The following is a 24,269-nucleotide window of genomic DNA, read 5'->3' on the forward strand; positions in this document are numbered from 1 at the left end:
CCGTCTAAAAAAAAAAAAAAAAATTCTAATGGGTGATGATTCAGAAGGCACCCGAAGCATCTGTACTGCCAGATGTCATTCATCCCCTTATACCTGCCCGACAGATATCCCATTCCGGGACACTGGATAAATAAGTGGGTGGAGAGAAAGACAGGAGAAAGTGGTATAAACGAATGGATTTGGAATCTGATTGACAGTGATTGAAACCCTGTCTCTACCTCTTCCAGCCTTATGAACCTGCATAAGTTACCCGGAGCCTCAGGCCGCATCTGTAAATTGAGGGTTGTGATGGCAGCCATCTCACAGGGTCTCTTTTCGGGGAAGGGCAAGAGTGATGGATTAAGTGAGATAGTAATTGTAAAGCACTTAATTCAAGGAGGGCGCGTAATAAGTACTTCATAAATAATGACCGCCATTATCATGACTGAGGTGTCTGCAGCTGTCGGGGATGAGGCAACTTCAGAATTTCTGGTAGGCGGGGCAAAAGCTGCAATCACACTGGAAGTCAAGGTGAGACACTGCTTCTGCACTGACTCTGCTTAGCTGGAGAGAATGAGGAAAGAGGAACTTGGAGTCCTCCTCCCCCAACTCTGTCAGATCTGCTCCCCTGTCAGACACATTCAGGGGATTTCTCGCACTGTTCCCTCCCCTGCCTCCCTCCCGCCCCATCCAACTAAACACACAACAAATACAAAAGCCCCAGCGAGGGACTGCACTCTAGAAGGGAACGAGAGAAGGGCGCTGCGCTTTCTTGCTGAAGTGTAGACACCCTGTACTTGGGCCCCTGCTAGATAGCCACGTGTTTCATCAGCCTGCAGAGAAATCCCACGGAGACCGCGCCCGGGTCCTCGGCTTCAGCCAATCTCCCTTTGGTGGGGGTGGGATGCACGATCCAGGGTTTTATTGGCTACAGACAGCGGGGTGTGGTCCGTCCAGAACACAGATTGGCTTCCGAGGGCATCTCGGATCCCCGGGTGGGCGCCGCGCAATCTCCCAGTGCAGGCCCAGCCAAGGCCGGGGAAAGCGGCACCAGCTCACTCTGGGCTTCCGGAGCCGCCGCCAGCGTTGCTTCCGCCCAGCGCTCCTGACTCCCTCTCCCTACCTGGAGAGAGGCTTGACCTTGAAATCCAGGCTTCACCCCCAGTTAGAGTGTGACCTTCGGCAGCTGACTTTATTTTTCAGTGCCTAGTTTTCCAGATGTCAGGACTGACTTCAAGGACTATTATTCATCCGGAGGGTATAGCGCAATGCTCTGAAACGAAATAGGCAAAGCTTTTTTTTTTTTTTTTTTTTTTTTGATAAGTCTTCCTCTGTTGCCCAGCCTGGAGTGCAGTGGCGCGATATCGGCTCACTGCAACCTCGGCCTGCGGTGTTCAAGAGATTCTCCTGCCTCAGCCTCCTGCGTAGGTGGGATTACAGGCGCGCGCCATGACGCCCAGCTAATTTTTGTATTTTTAGTAGAGACGGGGTTTTGCCATCTTGGCCAGGCTGGTCTAACTCCAGACAGATGATCTGCACGCCTCTGCCTCCCAAAGTGCTAGGATTACAGGCGTGAACCACCGCTCCGGGCCAGAAAGGAAATAGGCAAATCTTTTTACCTGCTCTAATAATACAGTGAAAAGACCCTATCATTATTAAAGGAGGCTAAGGGATTTGCCTATTTCGGGTTTTTGGACTTACTGAACAATCTTGGGCCAGTTGCCTCTGATGGGGCTGGTTCCCTATCTGTCACGTGATAAACTTCATTGGTTTAAAAACTCCAGCGAACCTTTATTTAGAGTTACTATTACCTTCCTGCCCTCCCCACCCCAACCCCAGGGAGCAGTTACAACTGTCACTTAGCTGCTGAGCGCACTCGCGGGGTGTAAGGAGCACCAAAGACAGGGAGGCTTGATTCATTTTGCTTTGGGAGTAGAGGGAAGGTCAGAAGATTCCAAGGAAAATGGCATTTGAGTAAGGATGATTCACTGGAGCTTGCTTTTAAATACTGACGAGGTTTTTAGGTTGCAGCTCCTTACAAAGTTGAGCATTCGCAGGGATTGCACTCCGCAATAAACCCGCTTCCTCTTTTCATTCGCGAGGTCACTGTGACCGAGGGAGTTGCTGGTTCCGCACGCAGCAGGTTGTGCCTTTTCCCAATCAGGGTTCTGCATGGAAGCCGCGGGCCGCGGTGAGCTGCTGCAGAGGCTGGCGTGCAGGGTGAAAGCTGCTCGTGCCGGCCAGCGCCTGTGAGCAAAACTCGAACGGAGGAGCAGGACGGGTCCAGCCCGAGCGTGGCAGTGTTGGCCCTGCCTTTTAGGAGGGCACACTCTGAAGGGTGCCCCGGGCCGGAAGCCCGGGACGTAAGGCCCGCGCCGTTCCAGCTGCAGGGAGGGCTCTCGCTCGAGGCGGGTTGGTTTTGCAGAGACTGGGTCTGCAGCGCTCCACCAAGGGCCGGTGACAGACACCACAAAGCAGCTACAGGAACCGTAGCTCGCTCCAGGCACCTCCGGGCCCGGACTAGAGGCGCGGGTCGCACGCGCGTAGAGTCACGTGGGCGATGCGGGCTCGCGCCCCTGCACCCGCGGGAGGGGGTCGGGGAAAGGGGCGGAGCCGGCGCTTGACCTCCCGTGAAGCCTCGCGCGGGGAAGGACCGGAGCTCCGGCGGGCGGCTTGTTGATAATATGGCGGCTGGAGCTGCCTGGGTATCCCGAGGAGGCGGTGGGGCCAACTCCCGGAAGAAGGGTCTCTTTTCGCGCTAGTGCGGCGGCCCCTCTGGACCCGGAAGTCCGGGCTGGTTGCTGAATGAGGGGAGCCGGGCCCTCCCCGCGCCAGTCCCCCCGCACCCACCGCCCCGACCCGGGCCCCGCCGTGTCCTTCTTCTGGCGGAAAGGTAGCTGAGGGGGCGCCGGCGGGGAGTCAGGCCGGGCATCAGGGGTGGCGGTGGGGCAGGTGGGCCTGCGAGGGCTTCCTCCAGGGCTGCAGCAAGGCCTTCAGCGAGCCTCGGCCTCCGCCCAGACGCCTCCTGAGTGTCTTGCTCTGCTCCGGGACTCTTCTGGGAGGGAGAAGGTGGCCTTCTTGCGCGAGGTCAGAGAATTGTCGCGCCGGTTCAGAAGCGATTGCTGAAACCCACAGAAGTTCATGCGTATATGCTTAACAACAGTTCTTAGGGGGGTTTTAGTTTTTTTTTTGTTTCTTTCCGCACTGTGGATCAAGATCAAGGAAATCTCTCTAGTACCTTATTTTGAAAGTCTGAGTTTTCGCGTGTACCATGCCACCCAGCTAATTTTTTGTATTTTTAGTAGAGACGGTTTCACTACTTTGGCCAGGCTGGTCTCCAACTCCTGACCTCAAGTGATCCTCCCACCGTTGCCTCCCAAAGTCCTGGGATTACAGGCATGAGGCACTGTGCCCAGCCAGAAAATATCTAATTTAGTATAATATTTATATCTGGGAAGGGAGGGGTCAAGTGGTGATTCATAGGAACTTTGAGCTCTATGTATAATACTTAGGAGGACAAAAGGAAAAACAGCAAAATGTTGATATTTGATTGTTGGCTTGTGTGTACTTTCATGGTAGTATAACATAGGAGATCTGATTGATAGTAGGAGAATGTTTTTAGGGTGGTAAAAGTGGAACTGCGGTGGTGTATTTTGACAGTAGAATCAGTTGGTCATAGTTTGCATATGGAAGGTAATAAACAGACCATATGAAGGATGACTTCCAGAATTTTGGTCTGAGTAGTGGGTGGATGACAGTGTCATTCATGAGAGAAGATGAAGATTGAGTAGGAACAGGTTTGGGAAAAGATGACATGTTCCATTTTAGACAAGTGGAATTATGGAAGATGGCAGGTATGTGGTTAGCTATATGAATTTGAGATAAAAGAGATTTAGGATGGAGATAGAAATTTAGGAGTAACAGCATATCTATGGTATTGTAAGCCTTAAGAATGGGTAGGTCAGCCAGGAAATAGATGTGTTTATGCAGAAAAGAGGAGTCGAGGAAGCCAAGACAAGTTAATGTTTCAGGTGAGAGATTCAGTCCATGGGCAGTTGCTGCTGAGAGGACTGCAAACACCAGTAGCCTACAACATTTTTAAATGTTGTCTACCTGACAACTGTGATCAGTACCTGCAGTGATCTTATTTATTTTCACATTGTCCACACACTTGAATGTAAATTGCTTTTCTGAAGGCAAAAGCACTGCCTTTTCTGAGCTGGGAGCCTGACTGGCACATACCAAGTACTCAACTGTTGATGAATTGACTTCAACCAGATACCCTGAGGGCAAGTTATTTCCTGCTACTAGCCTTTCACCTTTTAATGTTTAAGAGCACAAATAGAGAGATGGGCACATTTTGGCATTTCTTATTTTGATAACCTTTTCATGGTAAGATTTTTTAAAGTTTAATGTTGAAAAAAATCACAAGAAAAGAAGGTTAAAAATAGTCTTATGTCAGAGCCTGTAATAGAATTCACACTTGGCTCAAGCTGCTGGGCAGCTTCCTTTCTTGGATGTCATATTAGCTTATCTACAGCAGAGTTTTTCCTGTTTTGTGTAATAAAGGAGCAATTATGTGATTATTTTACAGACAAATTGTTATACTTTGAGTGTTAGAGGTTTAGAATGTTTGTACTTGATGGTATGGGAGGAATAAGAAGATGTGATACACAACCAAAGATCTTTCTTCACTATGCTTCTAGTAGCCAGTACTATGGAGGATAATGTTGGTTAACATTTGCCCTAAATTTACTGTGCTAGTTACTCTTCTAAGTCCCTTACAGGTAATTTTTTTTTTTTTAAATCAACAACCCTCCAAGGTAGTTTTTATTGTTGACCTAATTTTATAAATCAAGGAAATTACGAGCCAGAGAAGTAAAGTAACTTGTCCAAGATCACATGGCTTATAAGTGGTAGAGCCAAAATTTGACCCCAGGTGTTGTGACTACATTGTCTCTCCATAAGCAGGTTCAGCTCTTTTGACTGGATGCTGTTCCAGGGTCACTTCGTTAGAGAAGCCTTTGCCGACAGCTGCCCTCTTGTGCCCTCCTCCAAGGCTGTCCGTTGTTCCAGAACTTTGAATACTCATCTTAGAATAAAGCTGGTCTAATTTTTACAGTGTTGTTATAGAATGGATCTCTGACTACAAAAGTTGGTCATAGTGATCTTTTTTATTCCAGTGAAAGGCAAAGAACAAGAGAAGACCTCAGATGTCAAGTCCATTAAAGGTAAGTTCTGCCGCCGGCAATCCACTGCATTCAAAAGTGATGTGCTTTGGGTTTGTGGGCTCTTTAATCCTGTGATCTTCTCTTTTTTGGCATTAATCATTTCTGCCTTATTTTATAATTAGGATTTTGATTTATTTCCCTCTTTAACCTGTATATGCTTTAGCACCTAGCATATAAAAAGTAGGCTTTTACTTTACTTTAATTTTTTTTTTTGAGATGGAGTCTCACTCTTATCACCCAGGCTGGAGTGCGGTGGCACCATCTTGGCTCATTGCAACCTCCACCTCCCAGATTGGGGCAATTCTCCTGCTTTAGCCTCCTGAGTAGCTGGGATTACAGGTGCCTGCCACCATGCCTGACTAATTTTGTACTTTTGGTAGAGACGGGGTTCACCAGGCCAGTGTCGAACTCCTGATCTCAAGTGATCCACCCACCTTGGCCTCCCAAAAGTACTGGGATTACAGGTGTGAGCTACCGAGCCCAGCCATAAGTAGCTTTTCTTTCTTTTTTTTTTTTTTTGAGACGGAGTCTCACTCTCCCAGGCTGGAGTGCAGTGGCATGATCTCTGGTTCACTGCAACCTCTGCGTCCTGGGTTTAAGCAGTTCTCCTGCCTCAGCTTCCCAAGTAGCTGGGACTACAGGCGTGTGCCACCACACCCGGCTAATTTTTTTTTTTTTTTTTTTTGTATTTTTAGTTGAGTTGGGGTTTCACCATGTTAGCCAGGATGATCTCAGTCTCCTGACCTCGTGATCCGCCCGCCTCGGACTGCCAAAGTGCTGGGATTACAGGCATGAGCCACCACGCCCAGCCATAAGTAGGCTTTTACTGAGCCTTGTGTGTGTTGGCTGGATCCTAGTGACTTCTTTTTTTTTTTTTTAAGGAGGGAAAGAGGGAGTGAGGGAGGAAGAGAAAAAGAGAAGAAAGAACAAAAGAGAAAGAGAAAGGGGGAGAGAGAACAGGAGTCTTGCTCTATTGCCCAGGCCGGAATGCAATCTAAAAATAGGTATAAAAACCTCTTTTATGCCAATAATTGTGCTTAACAGCGAAGATAGGAAGGAATAAGGGAAGAAAATAACAAACAAACAGCCAACCAATATTTCATTTAAGTCTGTGAAATGCTATGCAAATGCTGAAGAATGATTTACTTCCAATTATGTGATCACTTTCAAAATAGGTGTAATGAGAAAAATGTATGTTCTATGGACCTGGGGTGAAGAATTCTATAAATTTTACTTGTTCAAGGTCTGAGTTCAAATCATAGATGTCCCTGTTAATTTTCTATCTCGTTGATCCATCAAATATTAACAATATGGTGTCAAAGTCTCCCGCTATTATTGTGCGGGAGTTCAAGTCTCTTTATAAATCATTAAGAACTTGTCTTATGTGTCTGGGTGTTCTATATTGGGTGCATATGTATTTGTGATCATTGACTCCTGTTGTTGCATTGATCCTTTTACCATTGTGTAATGTCTTTCTTTGTTTCTTTTAGTCTTTGTTACTATTAAAGTCTATTTTGTCGGAGACAAAAGTTACAACTCCTGTTTTTTTGTTTTTTTTCCCCCTCCATCTGATTGGTATGTCTTCCACCAACCCTTTGTTTTAAGTCTTAGTATGTCCTTGCTTATGAGATGGATCTGGATACAGCATACCAATGGGTTTTGACTTTTTATTCAATTTGCCTGTCTGTGTCATTGATTGGGGCATTTAATCCATTTAAATTTAGGATTAATATTGATATTCGTGAGTTTAATATTGTTTAATGCTAGCTGCCTATTTTTCCTGTTAGTTGATATAGATTCTTCATTATAGAGATACTCTTTACCTTTTGGTAAGTTTTTGGGATGACTGATACTGGTTGTTCCTTTCTATGTATAGTGCTTCTTCCAGAAGCTCTTGCAAAGCAGGCCTGGTGGTGATGAAATCTCTTGAGTGCTTGCTTGTTCATGAAAAATTTTATTTTTCCTTCATTTATGAAGCTTAGTTTGGCTGGATATGAGATTCTGGTTTGAAAATTCTTCTCTTTGAGAATATTGAATATTGACCCCCACTCTCTTCTAGTTTGTAAAGTTTCTACTGAGAGATCTGCTGTAAGTCTGATAGGCTTCCCTTTATGGGTAACCTGACCTTTCTCTCTAGCTGCCCTTAGAATTTTCTCCTTTATTTCAACTCTGGTGAATCTAACGATTATGTGTCTTGGGGTTGCTCTACTTGAGGAATATCTTTGTGGTGTTCTCTGCATTACCTGGAGTTGAGTATTGTCCTGCCTTACTAGGTTAGGAAAGTTTTCCTGAATAATATCCTGAAGAATATTTTCCAGCTTGGATTCATTCTCTTCATGACATTCAGGTATACCTATCAAACGTAAATTAGGTCTTTTCACATAGTCCCTTATTTTCTGGAGACTGCTCATTCCTTTTTACTCTTTCTTCTCTAATCTTATCTTCTCGTTTCATTTCATTAAGTTGGTCTTCAACCTCTGATATCCTTTCTTCTGCTTGATCAATTCGACTATTAAAACCTGTGAATACTTTGCAGAGTTCTTGTATTGTATTCTTCAGTTCCATTAATTCACTTATATTCCTCTCTAAATTGTCTATTCTCGTTAGGATTTCATCAAACCTTTTCTCAAGGTTCTTAGTTTCTTTACATTGGGCTAGAACATGTTCTTTTAACTCACTGAAGTTTCTTATTATCCACATTCTGAAGCCTAATTCTGTTAATGGAACGCACTCATTCTCCATCAGGCCTTGTTCCCTTGTTGATGAGGAACTGTGATCCCCTGTAGAGCGAGAGGCATTCTGATTTTGGGTATTCTCAGCCTTTTTATGCTCGTTTCTTCCCGTCATTGTAAATTTATCCACCTGTCATCTTTGTAATTACTGACTTTCAAATTAGGTCTCTGAGTAGACGTCCAACTTGTTGATTCCCAGCGCCGATATCTGAGCAACCCACTGTGCCGGCTAAAACAGCGGCGTTAAGATTCATGGTGCTTTTCTGCCCGGGAATCTCTGATCTGGCTTCGTTCTTGAGTCCCTTTTTCAATCAGCTGAATAGGCAACTCTGCCTTCCTGGAGCTCCAAACGTCGACCAAAAGAGGACCCAGTCCCGTTTACTTTGCACTGGGAACCGCCGCGCCGGGGCGCTGGCAAAACCGCCGTGCCGGCCACAAGAGTCGCGCTGGTGACCCGTGGGGCTCCTCCGCTGGGAATCTCCTGGTCTGTGAGCAACAAAAATTCGTCTGAAAGTGTGACGTCCTCTCGTTCTCTGCGCTTTGACTGGGAGCTACATTCCTGAGCTGTTATTAATCAGCCATCTTGGATCTCTCTCCCTGACTTCTTATTCATCACACATTTAATTGTTCCCTAAAAGTGATTAGTTGACTTTGTTTAGTAAGACAAAAAATGAAGATTACTCTTAACTTAGCAGTCTGTTAACTGCTGGAAAGCACTGACATTTAAAAGGCCTGGTTTTCTGTAATTTATCCAGAAGTATGGTTGATTACAGTTTTTGCTTTTTTATATGAATGAACGACCTTAATTTAAAATATATTCACTTTGTTTATTTTTTGTTGGAATCAAGACATTGTCCTTGTTTAGAGCATGCTTTTTAATGATGCTGTATTATTGACTGATTTTATTATGTTCAGTGTACAGAGGTTGAAATGGGAAAATTATAATGGAAATGGTTTCCGTAGTCATTACATATTAATTTCATTAATTTGTTTACATAAAATCTGTAGACTGCTACTTATTTAGATTTTTCTTTCAAATGTTTTTATGTTGTATTGCTCAAATTGAGTATTCTATATGCTCAATTTGCTGGAGAAAGAGACTAATTATAGCTTAGGAAAGTGGTAAAATTAGGGGGCAAATAGGGTAACTTACAGCCTAGTTTACTTCTTTCTTATCGTTTAAAGCCAGTTGGATTCCACATTAGTTCAAACTCCTTTGAGCAAAATTTGATTGGCATTAATAAGCAGAGAGGTCTCTTCTCAAGCAGAGACCTATAAAGGTCTAGACTATAAAGACTAGATCTAATTGTAGTAGAAGGAAGAAACTTAGATGTCTCCGACAGTGAGAACACCAATCTTCCACTCTAAACTTTGCCACTAACAGTATGACATTGCGAAGATTCTTTATTTGTTGAATGACGGGATTGGCTTAGCTAATTTCTTTTTTTCTTTTTTTTTTTTTTTTTTTGAGGTGGAGTTTCGCTCCTATTGCCCAAGCTGGAGTGCAATGGCCCAGTCTCAGCTCACTGCAACCTCCGCCTCCCGGGTTCAAGCGATTCTCCTGTCTCAGCCTCCCAAGTAGCTGGGATTACAGGCATGTGCTAATTTTGTATTTTTAGTAGAGACAGGGTTTCTCTATGTTGGTCAGGCTGGTCTCGAACTCCCAAACTCAGGTGATCCAGCCCCCTCAGCCTCCCAAAGTGCTGGAATTACAGGCATGAGCCACCACGCCTGGCTGGCCTAGCTAATTTCTAAATCTCTACCAGGCTAAAAAATTCTATGCTTACACTCTAATTATGACAGTACATAATCCTGCTTAACATTCACTGACTTAACCTTAGTATAATGTAGAAGCAGTACAAGAAATAGCCCTCAAGATGTTTACATTCTGGTTAGAAAGACAAACTTATGGCTGGGCGCAGTGGCTCATGCCTGTAATCCCAGCACTTTGAGAGGCCTAGACAGATAGATCACCTGAGGGCAGGATTTTGAGACCAGCCTGGCCAACATGGTGAAAAGCAGTCTCTACTAAAAATACAAAAAAATTAGCCTGGCATAATTGTGGGTGCCTGTAATCCCAGTTACTTGGGAGGCTGAGTCATGAGAATTGCTTGAGCCCAGGAGACAGAGTTTACAGTGAGCCGAGATCGCGCCATTGCACTCCAGCCTGGGTGACAGAGTGAGACTCTATCTCAAAGAAAAAAAAAGAAGACAAACTTATACACAGAACAGTAGCAAATAAACCAAAATAATACTAGCTGCCATCTATAGAACACCTCTTCTGTTCTGGGAGTTAGACAAAAACTGACTAAAACAGTGAGCAAGAAAGATTTAGGTCCTGTCCTCATTGAACTTATAGATTGGTGAGGAAGAAGGAACATTAGTCAAATAATTCCACAGATAGCTTGGGCCAGATTGGTAGCAGTGGAAGTAAAGAGATCTGAACGGACTTGAAAAAACATTAGGAGGCAAAATGGATAGAAGTTTGTTATTGATTAAATATGGGGTATAAGAGAGAGGGATATTTGAGGTTGATACCTACCTTCTGGCTTGCCTAACAGAACCAAGCCAGGAAATTATATGTTCAGTTTTGGAATGTTGGGTGGGAGGTGCTTTTGAGTCATTCATTTACATATGTTATTTTATATGCACAGTAATTTTAGGGTCTGAGTTTTAAACCAAAGGTTAGGGAGTGATTTTTTTAGAGTCTAGCAATCCTAGGTTGAAATCCTGCCTGTTGAAATGGCTCTTTACTAGCTCATTAACCTAGGGCAAAGTATTCAACTTGTTTTCATTTTTGTCTTCATCTCTAAAATGAGGAAAGTATGGTTTTACGAGATTGTCATGAGAGATAGATGAAATAATATCCCAAAAAAAAGGTACATGGTGAAACTAGTATAGTGCCTGGTATATAGTAAGTCCTCCATTGGTAGCTGTCATTATCTAGTTTTAACATATTCAGCCTTCAACATGTTGAATTAGTAAAATTAAGTGAAGCATTGCAAGGAGTTCAGAGGAATTTGAGATCAGCAAATGATTTCTGAAGTTTAGGGAAGACTTCATGGAAATGACACTTAACCTTGCATAAAAGTTACCCCAGAAGAATAAGAAAGATCTGAATGAGAGAGTCTTTCTCTTTTCTCCCTACCAGCCCAGCTTCTTATTTGAGGATACATTGGGCAGAGGGGCTTTCAGACAAGTAAAGGGAGATTTTTACAGAAAGACTGAGATGAAGTTATAGAGAGCTGTAAAGACCAGAAAAAAGAATTGAGACAGAGGAAGCAGGAAGCCACTGTAGGTTTCTGGGCAAGATAGTGATGCTCTAAGTATGGTGTTTATGAAAGGTTAGTCTGGAAGAGATTTGCAGGATGGATACCCCAGAAGTTTTTTTGTTATAATATAGAAAGACTTGCACTGAGGGTATGGTGGTAAAAATAAACAGGTAAGTAAATGTTTAAACATCTTGAAGGAAAAGTCAACGAATCTTGGCAGATAAACAGATACAATAAAAAAGAATGGGACCACAATTTTGAGTTTTGGAGACTGGTGGATTGAACAGACAGGGAAATCAGGAAGGAGAATCAGACGATGATGTTTTAGATTGATATTTAGACAGATTGTGGTTGAGATAGTAAGATTACCGTGGGTGGGAATGTCTAGTAGAGAGTAATCAGTGATATAAGATACAAGATCAAAGCTCAGGTCAAAGACAAGTTACACATACAGGTCAGGGACTTTTCATCTGCTCCACAGAGGTGTGCCCCGGGAGCTGTTGCAGAGTCCATGTGGAGGGCGTGAGTAAGACAGTTGCCTTGAATTTGCCAGAATTCTTTGTTTGTTTGAGTTTTTTTCCCTCTGAGACAGAGTCTCTCTCTGTTGCCCAGGCTGAAGGGCAGTGGCACAATCTCAGCTCACTGCAACCTCTGCCTCCTGGGTTCAAGTGATTCTCCTGCCTCAGCCTCCCAAGTAGCTGAGATTACAGGTGACCGCCACCATGTCCAGCTAATTTTTGGTATTTTTAGTAGAGATGGGGTTTCACCATGTTGGCCAGGCTGATCTCGAACTCCAGACCTCTGCCCTCCTCAGCCTCCCAAAGTGCTGGAATTACAGGGGTGAGCCACTGTACCCGGCCTCCTGTTAAGTTTATTTTGAGAGAGGAAGCAAAGGAAGTTATAGCTTAAAAAAAGTTTGATAACTATTGCTCTAGAAATAATTAAAGATTTGAGAGTAAATATGCTTTCTAGCAGAAAGAATAAAAGAACAAATAGCCTCAAGAAGAGGAGGAGTAAAGGAAGTAAACCATATCTGACACAGTGTGTTGATAAATGGGGACAAAAAGAATCAAGGAATGGGCAGATAGAAGAGGAAATTAGGAGTATAGTACTATGGAGACAAGGAAGGTGGACTATCAGGATGGAGTGGTAAAAATAAGTTACTGGTTCTAACAGAGAGGTTAAGAGGGAGCAGAGAAAGCCTTGTACAAATGAGTTAATAGCATTTTGCATTATATACATCTAATTAAGAAACAATACGAGAGTCTCACCATTCCTGTAGACTCTTACTTGTCTGAACACAAAAAGTAGCTTTTGTTTATAAAGAAGCTAAAAGTTATTTTGCTCTTTCCAATTTCGTATGAAAATAAAATAAAACTTCCTTTAAAATTGAAAAAATATAGTTACTCTTCATTTTGTAATTCCCACAACTATTATTGAATGACTGAAATTATCTTTGTTCTGAAGTCAAAAGAGTGATATTAATATTTCTTCAGACTACTAAAAATATATTTTATGAATCTGGAGTGTGCTTTATCTTTTTTTTTTTTTCCCACATAGAGTTTCACTCTTGTTGCTCAGGCTGGAGTGCAGTGGCACAATCTCGGCTCACTGCAACCTCCACCTCCCTGGATCAAGTGATTCTCCTACCTCAGCCTCCAAGTAGCTGGGATTACAGGCGCCTGCCACCATGCCCAGCTAATTTTTTGTATTTTTAGTAGAGATGGGGTTTCACCATGTTGGTCAGGCTAGTCTCGAACTCCTGACCACAGGTGATCCACCCACCTCAGCCTCCCAAAGTGCTGTGATTACAGGCATGAGCGACCACTCCCGGCCTGAAGAATATTTTTATAGGTTTCCCCCACCCCAAGCATTTATTCTACAATTTTAGTTTTGTTCCTACAGCCAGCGAGGTTTAAGGAATTAAAAAGAGTCCATATTTTAGAATGCTTTCTGCCTTTGTTAATTGTATCCACCGTCGAAGTTTTCAGAGAAAGATCTCCCTCTTTTAATTTAAATTTTTGGCACAGTACTGTGAGAATTATAAATAATATTAGTGTTTTCTGGCCAGGCGTGGTAGCTCACACCTGTAATACTAGCACTTTGGGAGGCCGAGGTGGGCTGATCACTTGAGGTGAGGAGTTCGAAACCAGCCTGGGCAACATGATGAAACGCTGTCTCTACTAAAAATACAAAAATTACCTGAGTATGGTGGAGGATGCCTGTAATCCCAGCTACCCGGGAAGCTGAGGCAGGAGAATCACTTGAACCTGGGAGGCGGAGGTTGCAGTGAGCCAAGATCATGCCACTGCACTCCAGCCGGGTGACAGAACAAGACTCTTTCTTGTTCTTTTTCATTATCTTCAAACGTTATATACAGTAAGTTTGACCTTTTTAAAATGTATGCTTGGATGAGTTTTAACACGACAGATTCCTGTAGCTGTCACCACAATAAGGATAAAGAAAGGTTAGTTCTGTCACCTTTCAAGTCAAACCCCACCTGTATCCCAACACTTGGCATCCACTGATCTTTTCTCCATCTCAATAGGTTTGCCTTTTCTTTTTTTTCTTTTTCTTTTTCTTTCTTTCTTTCTTTTTTTTTTTTTTTTGAGATAGCGTCTTGCTCTGTCACTCAGGCTGGAATGCAGTGAGGCTATCTCCGCTTACTGTAACCTCCGCCTCCTGAGTTTAAGCAGTTCTCCTGCCTCAGCCTCCCGAGCAGCTGAGATTACAGGCATGTGCCACCATGCCCTGCCATATTTTTTGGTTTTTTTGTTTTTCTTTGAGACAGAGTTTTGCTCATGCCCAGGCTAGAGTGCAATGGCATAATCTCAGCTCACCGAAGCCTCTGCGTCCTGGGTTCAAGCTATTCTCCTGCCTCAGCCTCCTGAGTAGCTGGGATTATAGGCATACGCCACCATGGCCGGCTAATTTTGTATTTTTAGTAGAGATGTGGTTTTTCCAAGTTGGTCAGGCTGGTCTCAAACTGCTGACCTCAGGTGATCCACCTGCCTCTGCCTCCCAAAGTGTTGGGATTAGTATGAGCCACTGCACCTAGCCACTTTTTTGTATTTTTAGTAGAAACAGGGTTTCACTGTATTGGCCAAGCTGGTCTCAAACTCCTAACCTAAAGTGATCCACCCACTTTGGCCTCCCAAAGTGCTGGAATTACATGTGTGAACTACTGCACCCGGCCAGCTTTGCCTTTTCTAGAGTGCTGTATTGGTGGCGTATATACATCTACAGTATGAAACCTTTGACACTGGCTTCTTTCACTCAGCACAATAGCTTTGAAGTTTATCCATGTTGTTAATTTTATTAATAGATCATTTCTTTTTATTCCTAAGTAGTGTTCCTTCATATGAATGTAGGACATTTGGATTGTTTTCAGTTTTGTTGACGATTGTAAATAAAGCTGCTAACATTTGTATACAGGTTTTTGTGTGGATGTAAGTTTTTGCTTCTGTAGGGTAAATAAACACCTAGGAGCGAGTTTGCCGGATTATATGGTAAGTGTATATTTAATTATATAATATATCACCAGACTGTTTTGTAGAGTACACTAGTTTGCCTTCCTACCATTGATATATGAGAGTTTTAGTGGCTTCATTTTCTTGCCAGAACTGGATACAGCCATTTTTTTAAGTTGTTTTTATTTTTTTAAAGCCATTCTAATAGACAGATAGTGATATCTCATTGTGGTTTTCCTTTATTTTCCTAATGGCTAATGATGTTGCGTGGTTTTTCATGTATATATTTGTCATCTGTTGGTGAATTGTTCAAATCTTTCCCCATAGTTTATTGGGTTATCCGTTTTCTCATTGTTGAATTTTGACAGTTCTTTCTGTATGCTAGAAGTAAAAACTTTATTGGTTATATAATTTACAAATGTTTGCTCCTAGGTTATAGCCTGACTTTGTATTCTATTAAGGTATCTTTTACAAAGCAAATGGCATCTTTTGCAAAGCAACAGGACTTTTTTTTTTTTTTTGGAGATGGAGTCTTGCTCTGTCGCTCAGGCTGGAGTGCAGTGGCGCGATCTTGGCTCACTGCAACCTCCACCTCCCGAGTTCAAGTGATTCTCCTGCTTCAGCCTCCTGAGTAGCTGGGACTACAGGCACGTGCCACCATGCCTGGCCAATTTTTTGTTATTTTTAGTAGAGATGGGGTTTTACTATGTTAGCCAGGATGGTCTCAATCTCCTGACCTCATGATCTGCCCGCCTTGGCCTCCCAAAGTGCTGGGATTACAGGCGTGAGCCGCCATCACACCTGGCCTTGGACTCCTTTTTCTATTCCATGATGTATGTGTCTATTCCTTCATTAATAGCACATGGTCTTAATTAAAATATGGTAAGTCTTAAAATTGGGTAATGCTGGCCTTATAAAATGGATTGGGAAGTTTTTATTTTTACTGTTTCCATTTCTGGAAGAGATTGTGTAGATTTGTTATCATTTCTTCTTTAGATATTTGGTAGAATTGGGAAGTGATGCCATCTGGGCCTAGGGTTTTTTTCCTTCTGTGTGAGACCGAGTCTCACTCTGTCACCCAGGCTGGAGTGCATCCATGCAATCTTGTCTTACTGCAACCTCTTCCTCCCAGGTTCAAGCCATCCTCCCGCCTCAGCCTTCCCCACCCTGAGGCAGCAAGGGGGAGGAGGGCATAGGCTCAGCTCGCCAAGGAAGGGCTGCAGCTGGCACAGGGCAATGGAGGGCCCTTTCCTGGATCCCTTACTCCTGTCCTTCTTAGCACTGGCCTCCACCTTTTCAATCTCAGGTTTATAACAAAATCGACCAGATCTCCATGGAAGAGGTGGACCGCCTGGCCCGAAAACCCAACAGTGTGGTCATCAGGTGAGGCTGCCGGCATCCTGCCACTCTGCTGTCCTTGCTTGGGTTCTGACCCCAGTTGTCAGGCCTCTCAGCCACTCTGGCTGTGGAGGAGGAAAAGCCAGCACAGCCTCCAGCAGCACACAGCCCTCACGGAGCCCAGGGCTTCCTGCCCAGGGCAGAGGACTTTGTCCACGAGGTCAAGGAGACACTGCAGGAGGGTCCCCTTCATGGCTGCTGGAGGCATTGGTCTGTTCCAGTCATGAATTGCCATGGGCAGGGTGGGTGATGTCTTGTGGACTCTGGTTAAGAAAACAGAAGGATTTCATCAACCAAGGTTGAATGGTTAAGAAACTTCTTAACTTAGTACTGAACTTAGCCCTGGGTGTCAGCCTACCTCTCCTGGTGCTCTGAAAAGTGTGGCTTCTGTCTGATCACAGCTCAAAGGGGAAAAGGGAACTAACGTTCTCAGGCTCTGGTCACCTACTTCCTGCCCTCCTTTGCAGGGCGGGTCCCAGGGATACCGCCCACACCGGCTGTTTGTTCACTTGCCAGCAGCGCCTGGCAGGTTCCTCTCTGGGGCAGACTGATTCAGGTGCTTCCCTTTTCTGGTTTCCTGGCTTGAAGCCGGCGCTCTGCAGCTTTACAGTGAAGCTCAGCCGACAGTACGGAGAGCTCAGGGACCAAGAGGCTGGACAGTGCAAATGATGGTTGAGGGTCCTGGCCTGAGTACAAGGACCATTTTGTGGTTGTTGTAGCCACCACAAAGAGCAGTGTCCGTCCCATAGCACAGCCTCAGCTCCTCTCCTTCTGCTGTGTCCCAGGCCTTAGAGGGGCTACCATCCTCAGGGCTGACAGCTCTACACCTTTACCTGCTCGTACGTAGAACGGCTCTACAGAGGTTAGGACACAGCTCAGGGTCACACTGCAAACAATTAAGCCACGGTCCACCCTAGACCTGGTGCCTCCAGAGCCTCGGTTCTCTCCTCTTCATGCTGAAATCCCTACTGGACTTCCTGGCAATCCCTAGCTCCTCTCTGCAAGGAGTGAGCTCTGGGTCCCAGCCTTTGCCCTTGGTCCCGTCACAGCCCCCGGCCATCTCCCCACGGCAGCCCTTCATCAGACACAAGGTACAACCCTCCACAGAGCACACAGTCTTGCCAGCCCCCAGGAGAGATGCTGACCCTGGTTGACTGTGACCATGATTGGTGTCCAGAGGCACTGGCAGCAGAAGCATCACGCTGCCATCAAGAGTAATGGGCTTGTTTCCCTGTGGGCACTGGCGAGCCACCTGGCCTTGGTGCCCATGCTGGCCAGTGGAAATTGTCCCCTCCAATAGTGAGAAGTGGAGACCCAGCCTCTGAACTCACAGGGGCCCCTGCCTGACTGGCCGCCTCCCTCTTTGCAGCTGTGGCATGAAGCTGAACTTGGACTACCTGCTGGAGATGCTTTGGGAGTACTTGGCCCTGACCTGCATCTACACCAAGAAGAGAGGACGTGAGTTACGCTGCGTGTAGCTGAGAAACAGGCTGAGCTTCATCCTCCCTAAAAGGCTGCCAGGCCTGTGGGTGGTGCCCAGAGACCCCAGCACCAGCTCTGGCCTGGCTTATTTAGACACATCTCAGCTCTTTTCCCTTCTCAGCGCTGGGCACTGCTGGTTTTGAGGGTGCCCTGGTGGGGCAAGGCTACCTCGGGGTCCTCACTGGCTGCAGCAGTTAGTGCCATCCTGACCTCCCCTCACAGTGACAGGCCCCACCACAGGAGCATTAGTGACCTGAATCCACAAGAGCCCTCCCCATGTCTGACCCCCACCCATCCTCCTGGTGGGTGCACACACACATATGCCCTGGGGTCCCAGCTGCTGAATTCGGAGCACTTTGCATCAACCCCGACCTTGGCAGCAAGGAGCGAGCTACAGTTTCCCTCACGAGACTCCAACATCCCTTCGGACCCTGCCCGTTCAGTCTAGATCCTGGTCTCTGTCAGTGCTGTCACGGCAGATGGGTGGCAGGCAGTGTGATCCTGGACTTTGATTTATTTTGAGTCACTGTGTTCAAGTCAAGCTTGTAGAAGATGGCTCAGGGATATATGCGGAGGGCGTGCTGGATATCGGGGATGCTAGACCAAGGCAAGGAGACCGAAAGGGCCTCTGCAGCCAGCTCTTCCCTCGGGCAGAATCATGAGGTGGCAGTGTGGGTCCTCGTGTGTGGTTGACGCTCTCCCCATCTCACCCTGCAGAGAGGCCGGACTTCACAGATGCCATCATTCTCCGGAAAGGGGCCTCAGTGGAGCACGTGGTGAGTTGACAAGACCTGCCCTAACAAGGGGTGGGAGCTCTGCGTGCTCCTTGGAGCTCTGTTCTGCCTGAGGTGTCCTGGGCCAGGGGTGGGCTCTGCTGGTCTCAATCTCAGATGCTGACACACAGACTCTGGAGTTGGACAGTCTGGGGCTGCGTCTGCAGCACCCCTTCCTAGCCATGTGCTGTGCCTCCAACCTCTCCTGTGAGGGGGGATGTGCTGCCTGCCCCCTCACGTTGAATGAAGTCCAGCATGTAGGGCACTCAGCACGCTGCCTGTAGTGCATGGATGCCAGTAACCCTGCTCCCATGCCATTCAGGCATCAGTCAAGGAGTGGGGAGTGGCGCTAGCTCAACACAGAAGTCAGGACCGAGGTTTCAAGGAGGCGACCTGAGCTGGCTTGTAGAACTAGCGGGTCTGGCAGTGAAGAGTTGGGGTGGGGAGCATCCCAGATAGGGGAGCGGCATGGACAGGCCCCAGGGGAGGTGCTCTGGGCTCAGGGAGCACGAGGCTGCCTTTCTCTGTTCAGAATTCTATCACTTGAACATGACCCTGCAGGCACCGGTGGTGGCCAAGTGTTGGGTCACATGGCCGTCCTTCTGGGCTGTTGCTTTCCCAGGCGTTATTTTCCTCAAGCTGATTTCTTCTTGGGATCTGTATCATGGAAGCAAGGGACACTGTAGGCCCAGCTGTCCCTCTAGCCCCTTATGACAGTGGCGGCTGGGCTTGCAATCTGGTCTCATGCATTCATTCCTTCTGCAAGCCCAGCCCCAGGTCTCTGGGTGCCACCCTGGAGGTGTTGAACAAATGAGGCCACGCAAAGTCCCATCTCTCTAAGACCTAGGCTTGAGATCACAGCAGGAGGAGCCAAGGAGACTCACGATTACCCTCCTGAATCCCTTCAGATACTCACAAGTGGCAAGCTGAGTAAAATGTAAGACCCATTTGCAGGCCTGGCGCCGCCTCCGCCTCAGGGACACTGGGCTGAGGCATTTTGTCTCCCACTGGGGCCTGGAAGACTTGTGGGAATGTGGGGGGAGGAGCCACATCGCACAATTAAGGATTCCCTTCCCTGCCGCCCTCCACTGTCCCACCATCAGCGTGGCAACCAGAGGTCCACACTCTCAGGGCAAATGCTGGCTGCCCCTCCAGGGTCTCCTTCCAATTTCATGTGACATCTGGGACCCCTGTGACCTTCATCCCTACCAAGGAGCACTGGAGGGTGTATGCTGCTCTGGGAGTTGGGGTGATGTGATATGTGGGAGGCTTCAGGCCACAGGTGGGGCCAGGAGGAGTGAGAGACAGTGCAGCCGAGCTTGGGATAGGGTTAGGTGGAGCCTCACCTCTCTGTCTCTCTCGTGTCCTCCAGTGCCACCGCATCCACCTGTCACTCGCCAGCCAATTCAAGTATGCCCTGGTGTGGGTAAGTGTCTGGGTGGGAGGCAGGCAGGGGGTCAGACCCAGCAATGCCCCCGGGTTAGGCATGGAGCAAGGCATTCACATTCCTCTGCATGGTGTTCCTGTCCTTCCTGTGGGGATTGGCATGACTGTGTGTCTGTCCTCCATAGAACGTACGTGCCAACCCAGGCTGGACATGGGCCTTCCCCACCCTTTTTCTTTTCTTTTTTCTTTTTTTTTTGAGACAGGGTCTGGCTCTGTCTCCCAGGCTGGAGTGCAGTGGCACAGTCACGGCTCACTGCAGCCTTGACATCCTGTGCTCAAGCAATCCTCCCACCTCAGCGTCACAAGTAGCTGGGACTACATGCACACACCAGCATGCTTGGCTAATTTTTCATGGAGACGGGATCTCGATATCTGGCCCAGGCTGGTCTGGAACTCCTGAGCTCAAGTGATCCTTGAGCTCAAATGATCCTCCCATCTTGGCCTCCAAAAGTGCTGGGATTACAGGCATTAGCCACTGTGCCTGGCCCTCCCCCACCTTTGAGGTCAGGGATGGTCAGACCACTGCAGACATCCTGCTGCCTGGGGCCCCGACCTTATGTCAGCATTCACCCCCAGGACACACACCCCGGGGATATCTTTCTTGGCCTTGGCCTTGGCCAGTCCAAGCTGAGGTGACCCCTCTGCCCCCATTCCTCACCCAGGGCACCAGCACCAAGTACAGTCCGCAGCGGGTGGGCCTGACACACAACATGGAGCATGAGGACGTCATCCAGATTGTGAAGAAGTAATGGCGCCTGCCAGGCCTCCCGCCCACCTGCCCCATCTCCCTGGGGGTGTTGGTCCTACTGGGACACACAAACACCCAAACGGAAAAATACAAATACACACACCCCAAGAAGGGGTCCCTCAAGTCTCTGCTATTTCCAGAAGTTTCTTCAGTAGGCAGATGAAGAGTGCGTTGGGGCAGAGGGGTTCAGCTGGAGGCATTTCCCACAAGACTGAGACTTCTCATGGGGGTTTTGAGTTTGGAGTGCTGGGCCTGCGTCTGTGCCCCCAGCCCCTGCGCTGAGGGAACAAGCTGCCCACCTGCCTGCCAGCCGGGGCCTAAAGCAGATGGCATGCTCAGTGCCAGATGGGAAGCTGGGCCTGCCTGGGTCCCTGGAGGCTGTGGCTGCTGTTACAGCATCTCCCTCCCTCAGCTCCTGCTGGCTTCTCTACAATCGGGGTGGGGGCCCTTTTAGGAAGAAACCCCCTTGGGTCCTCCACTCAGGGTTCTCCAGGATTGGAAGCAGAGGTTAGTGGCTTCAAAGTCCCAGCTGACACCTTCCACAGCCTAAGAGGCCCTAAAGTGCCTCCCCCTCTCTGACCCTCCCAGGGCAGCCCCTGCCCAGCACAAAACCCCCGGACTCTGGCTCTGCATGCCTGGGCTGGGGACTTTTGAGTTTAGAATCTGTTTTCTAAGTCCTCAGTTCTCCTGGCTCTCCTTTCTGAAATAAAGGATTGACCTCAGGCTTTCCCAGGCGTTATTTTCCTCAAGCTGATTTCTTCTTGGGATCTGTATCATGGAAGCAAGGGACACTGTAGGCCCAGCTGTCCCTCTAGCCCCTTATGACAGTGGCGGCTGGGCTTGCAATCTGGTCTCATGCATTCATTCCTTCTGCAAGCCCAGCCCCAGGTCTCTGGGTGCCACCCTGGAGGTGTTGAACAAATGAGGCCACGCAAAGTCCCATCTCTCTAAGACCTAGGCTTGAGATCACAGCAGGAGGAGCCAAGGAGACTCACGATTACCCTCCTGAATCCCTTCAGACACTCACAAGTGGCAAACTGAGTCATATGTAAGACCCGTTTGCAGGCCAGAATCAGCCACCTTCCCATCTCTGTCAGGGAAGTGTACCTGCAGTCCTGGCGCCGCCTCCGCCCCAGGGACACTGGGCTGAGGCATTTTGTCTCCCACTGGGGCCTGGAAGACTTGTGGGAATGTGGGGGGAGGAGCCACATCGCACAATTGCAGAGTCCCTTCCCTGCCGCCCTCCACTGTCCCACCATCAGCGTGGCAACCAGAGGTCCACACTCTCAGGGCAAATGCTGGCTGCCCCTCCAGGGTCTCCTTCCAATTTCATGTGACATCTGGGACCCCTGTGACCTTCATCCCTACCAAGGAGCACTGGAGGGTGTATGCTGCTCTGGGAGTTGGGGTGATGTGATATGTGGGAGGCTTCAGGCCACAGGTGGGGCCAGGAGGAGTGAGAGACAGTGCAGCCGAGCTTGGGATAGGGTTAGGTGGAGCCTCACCTCTCTGTCTCTCTCGTGTCCTCCAGTGCCACCGCATCCACCTGTCACTCGCCAGCCAATTCAAGTATGCCCTGGTGTGGGTAAGTGTCTGGGTGGGAGGCAGGCAGGGGGTCAGACCCAGCAATGCCCCCGGGTTAGGCATGGAGCAAGGCATTCACATTCCTCTGCATGGTGTTCCTGTCCTTCCTGTGGGGATTGGCATGACTGTGTGTCTGTCCTCCATAGAACGTATGTGCCAACCCAGGCTGGACATGGGCCTTCCCCACCCTTTTTCTTTTCTTTTTTCTTTTTTTTTTGAGACAGGGTCTGGCTCTGTCTCCCAGGCTGGAGTGCAGTGGCACAGTCACGGCTCACTGCAGCCTTGACATCCTGTGCTCAAGCAGTCCTCCCACCTCAGCGTCACAAGTAGCTGGGACTACAGGCGCACACCAGCATGCTTGGCTCAGTTTTCATGGAGACGGGATCTCGATATCTGGCCCAGGCTGGTCTGGAACTCCTGAGCTCAAATGATCCTTCCATCTTGGCCTCCAAAAGTGCTGGGATTACAGGCATTAGCCACTGTGCCTGGCCCTCCCCCACCTTTGAGGTCAGGGATGGTCAGACCACTGCAGACGTCCTGCTGCCTGGGGCCCCGACCTTATGTCAGCATTCACCCCCAGGACACACACCCCGGGGATATCTTTCTTGGCCTTGGCCTTGGCCAGTCCAAGCTGAGGTGACCCCTCTGCCCCCATTCCTCACCCAGGGCACCAGCACCTAGTACAGTCCGCAGCGGGTGGGCCTGACACACAACATGGAGCATGAGGACGTCATCCAGATCGTGAAGAAGTAATGGCACCTGCCAGGCCTCCCGCCCACCTGCCCCATCTCCCTGGGGGCGTCGGTCCTACTGGGACACACAAACACCCAAACGGAAAAATACAAATACACACACCCCAAGAAGGGGTCCCTCAAGTCTCTGCTATTTCCAGAAGTTTCTTCAGTAGGCAGATGAAGAGTGCGTTGGGACAGAGGGGTTCGGCTGGAGGCATTTCCCACAAGACTGAGGCTTCTCACGGGGGTTTTGAGTTTGGAGTGCTGGGCCTGCGTCTGTGCCCCCAGCCCCTGCGCTGAGGGAACAAGCTGCCCACCTGCCTGCCAGCCGGGGCCTAAAGCAGATGGCATGCTCAGTGCCAGGTGGGAAGCTGGGCCTGCCTGGGTCCCTGGAGGCTGTGGCTACTGTTACAGCATCTCCCACCCTCAGCTCCTGCTGGCTTCTCTGACACTCGGGGTGGGGGCCCTTTTAGGAAGAAACCCCCTTGGGTCCTCCACTCAGGGCTCTCCAGGATTGGAAGCAGAGGTTAGTGGCTTCAAAGGCCCAGCTGACACCCTCCACAGCCTAAGGGGTCCTAAAGTGCCTCCCCCTCTCTCACCCTCCCAGGGCAGCCCCTGCCCAGCACAAAACCCCCAGACCCTGGCTCTGAACGCCTGGGCTGGGGACTTTTTGAGTTTAGAATCTGTTTTCTAAGTCCCCAGTTCTCCTGGCTCTCCTTTCTGAAATAAAGGATTGAAAACCGTTCCTGTCCAGACTGAGAACACTTTGTAAACTTGCTGAACAGTAGCCAGTTTGAGTCAGGTGGGCACAGGTCAGACATTGAGGGTAGCAGTGGGCCTGGGAGTTGGAGAGGGTGGAGCCTGGATTCCCAGGGCAGCCCCAGGCCATGGGTGGCAAGGAGAATGCAGGGTTCCTCACTCAGGCACGGGCAGGCTCTGCCCAGGGTGTTGGTCATGGGTGTCAGGCCCAGACTGGCCCCTCCAGAGGGGCCTGGCTGCCAAGGTGGGCAGCATCCCAGGAGGCCCTTGTGACCATCTGGGTGGCAGGGAGGCTCCCCAGTGAGAACAAGGTGGCTGATCATTTCCTGTTGCCTCAGAAGCCAGGAGCAGAGGGGCTGGCGGGGGCTTGATGAGTGCCTACTGTGTGCCAGGGACAGTGCCAGGCCCCCCACAATATTCTGCTGTCCCTCAGAAGCTGGTGTAGGTTGCACAGTTTGTGAATGCAGAGCCTAGATGTAAGACCTCTGAGCAGCAGGGAAGGCTTCCTGGAGGAGGTGTGCCTTTTTGGAGGGATGCAGCAGGTTCTGTGAGGCTGCCAGGAGAGGTAGAGAGCTCCCAGGGGCCTCGGGCCCAGCTGGAATGTGGAGCAGGCCCAGGCCCAGCTTCTGGGCTGTTTGTGGCTCCCCTGTCAGCTGCTCAG

At 48.3% G+C, this 24,269-nt stretch overlaps 1 protein-coding gene across 2 annotated transcripts; it reads left to right on the forward strand.

The window, feature by feature from the left end:
• The first annotated feature begins 2,634 nt into the window (after positions 1–2,634).
• Positions 2,635–23,594, forward strand: LOC135275742 (developmentally-regulated GTP-binding protein 2-like). Of its 2 annotated transcripts, XM_064378243.1 has the most exons (9): positions 2,635–2,872; positions 5,163–5,210; positions 15,991–16,067; positions 17,452–17,540; positions 18,282–18,340; positions 19,710–19,763; positions 20,446–20,528; positions 22,063–22,116; positions 22,782–23,594. In XM_064378243.1, exons 2-9 carry the CDS (start codon positions 5,193–5,195, stop codon positions 22,819–22,821), a joined length of 474 nt encoding a protein of 157 aa, XP_064234313.1. In that variant the 5' UTR covers positions 2,635–2,872; positions 5,163–5,192; the 3' UTR covers positions 22,822–23,594. The 2 variants fall into 2 exon arrangements, with proteins under 2 accessions (XP_064234313.1, XP_064234314.1); XM_064378244.1 differs by lacking the exon at positions 20,446–20,528.
• The last annotated feature ends 675 nt before the right edge of the window (positions 23,595–24,269 follow it).

This window comes from Aotus nancymaae, unplaced genomic scaffold (genome assembly GCF_030222135.1).
Source record: "Aotus nancymaae isolate 86718 unplaced genomic scaffold, 86718_ANA_hifiasm-v0.15.2.pri h1tg000018l, whole genome shotgun sequence".
Lineage (NCBI taxonomy): Eukaryota > Metazoa > Chordata > Mammalia > Primates > Aotidae > Aotus > Aotus nancymaae.

Excerpts from the sequence above, each read along its gene's own strand:
- LOC135275742 (XM_064378243.1), top strand. Across the intron at positions 17,541-18,281 it reads CTACACCAAGAAGAGAGGAC|AGAGGCCGGACTTCACAGAT; the intron begins GTGAGTTACGCT and ends CTCACCCTGCAG. Across the intron at positions 22,117-22,781 it reads TCAAGTATGCCCTGGTGTGG|GGCACCAGCACCTAGTACAG; the intron begins GTAAGTGTCTGG and ends TTCCTCACCCAG.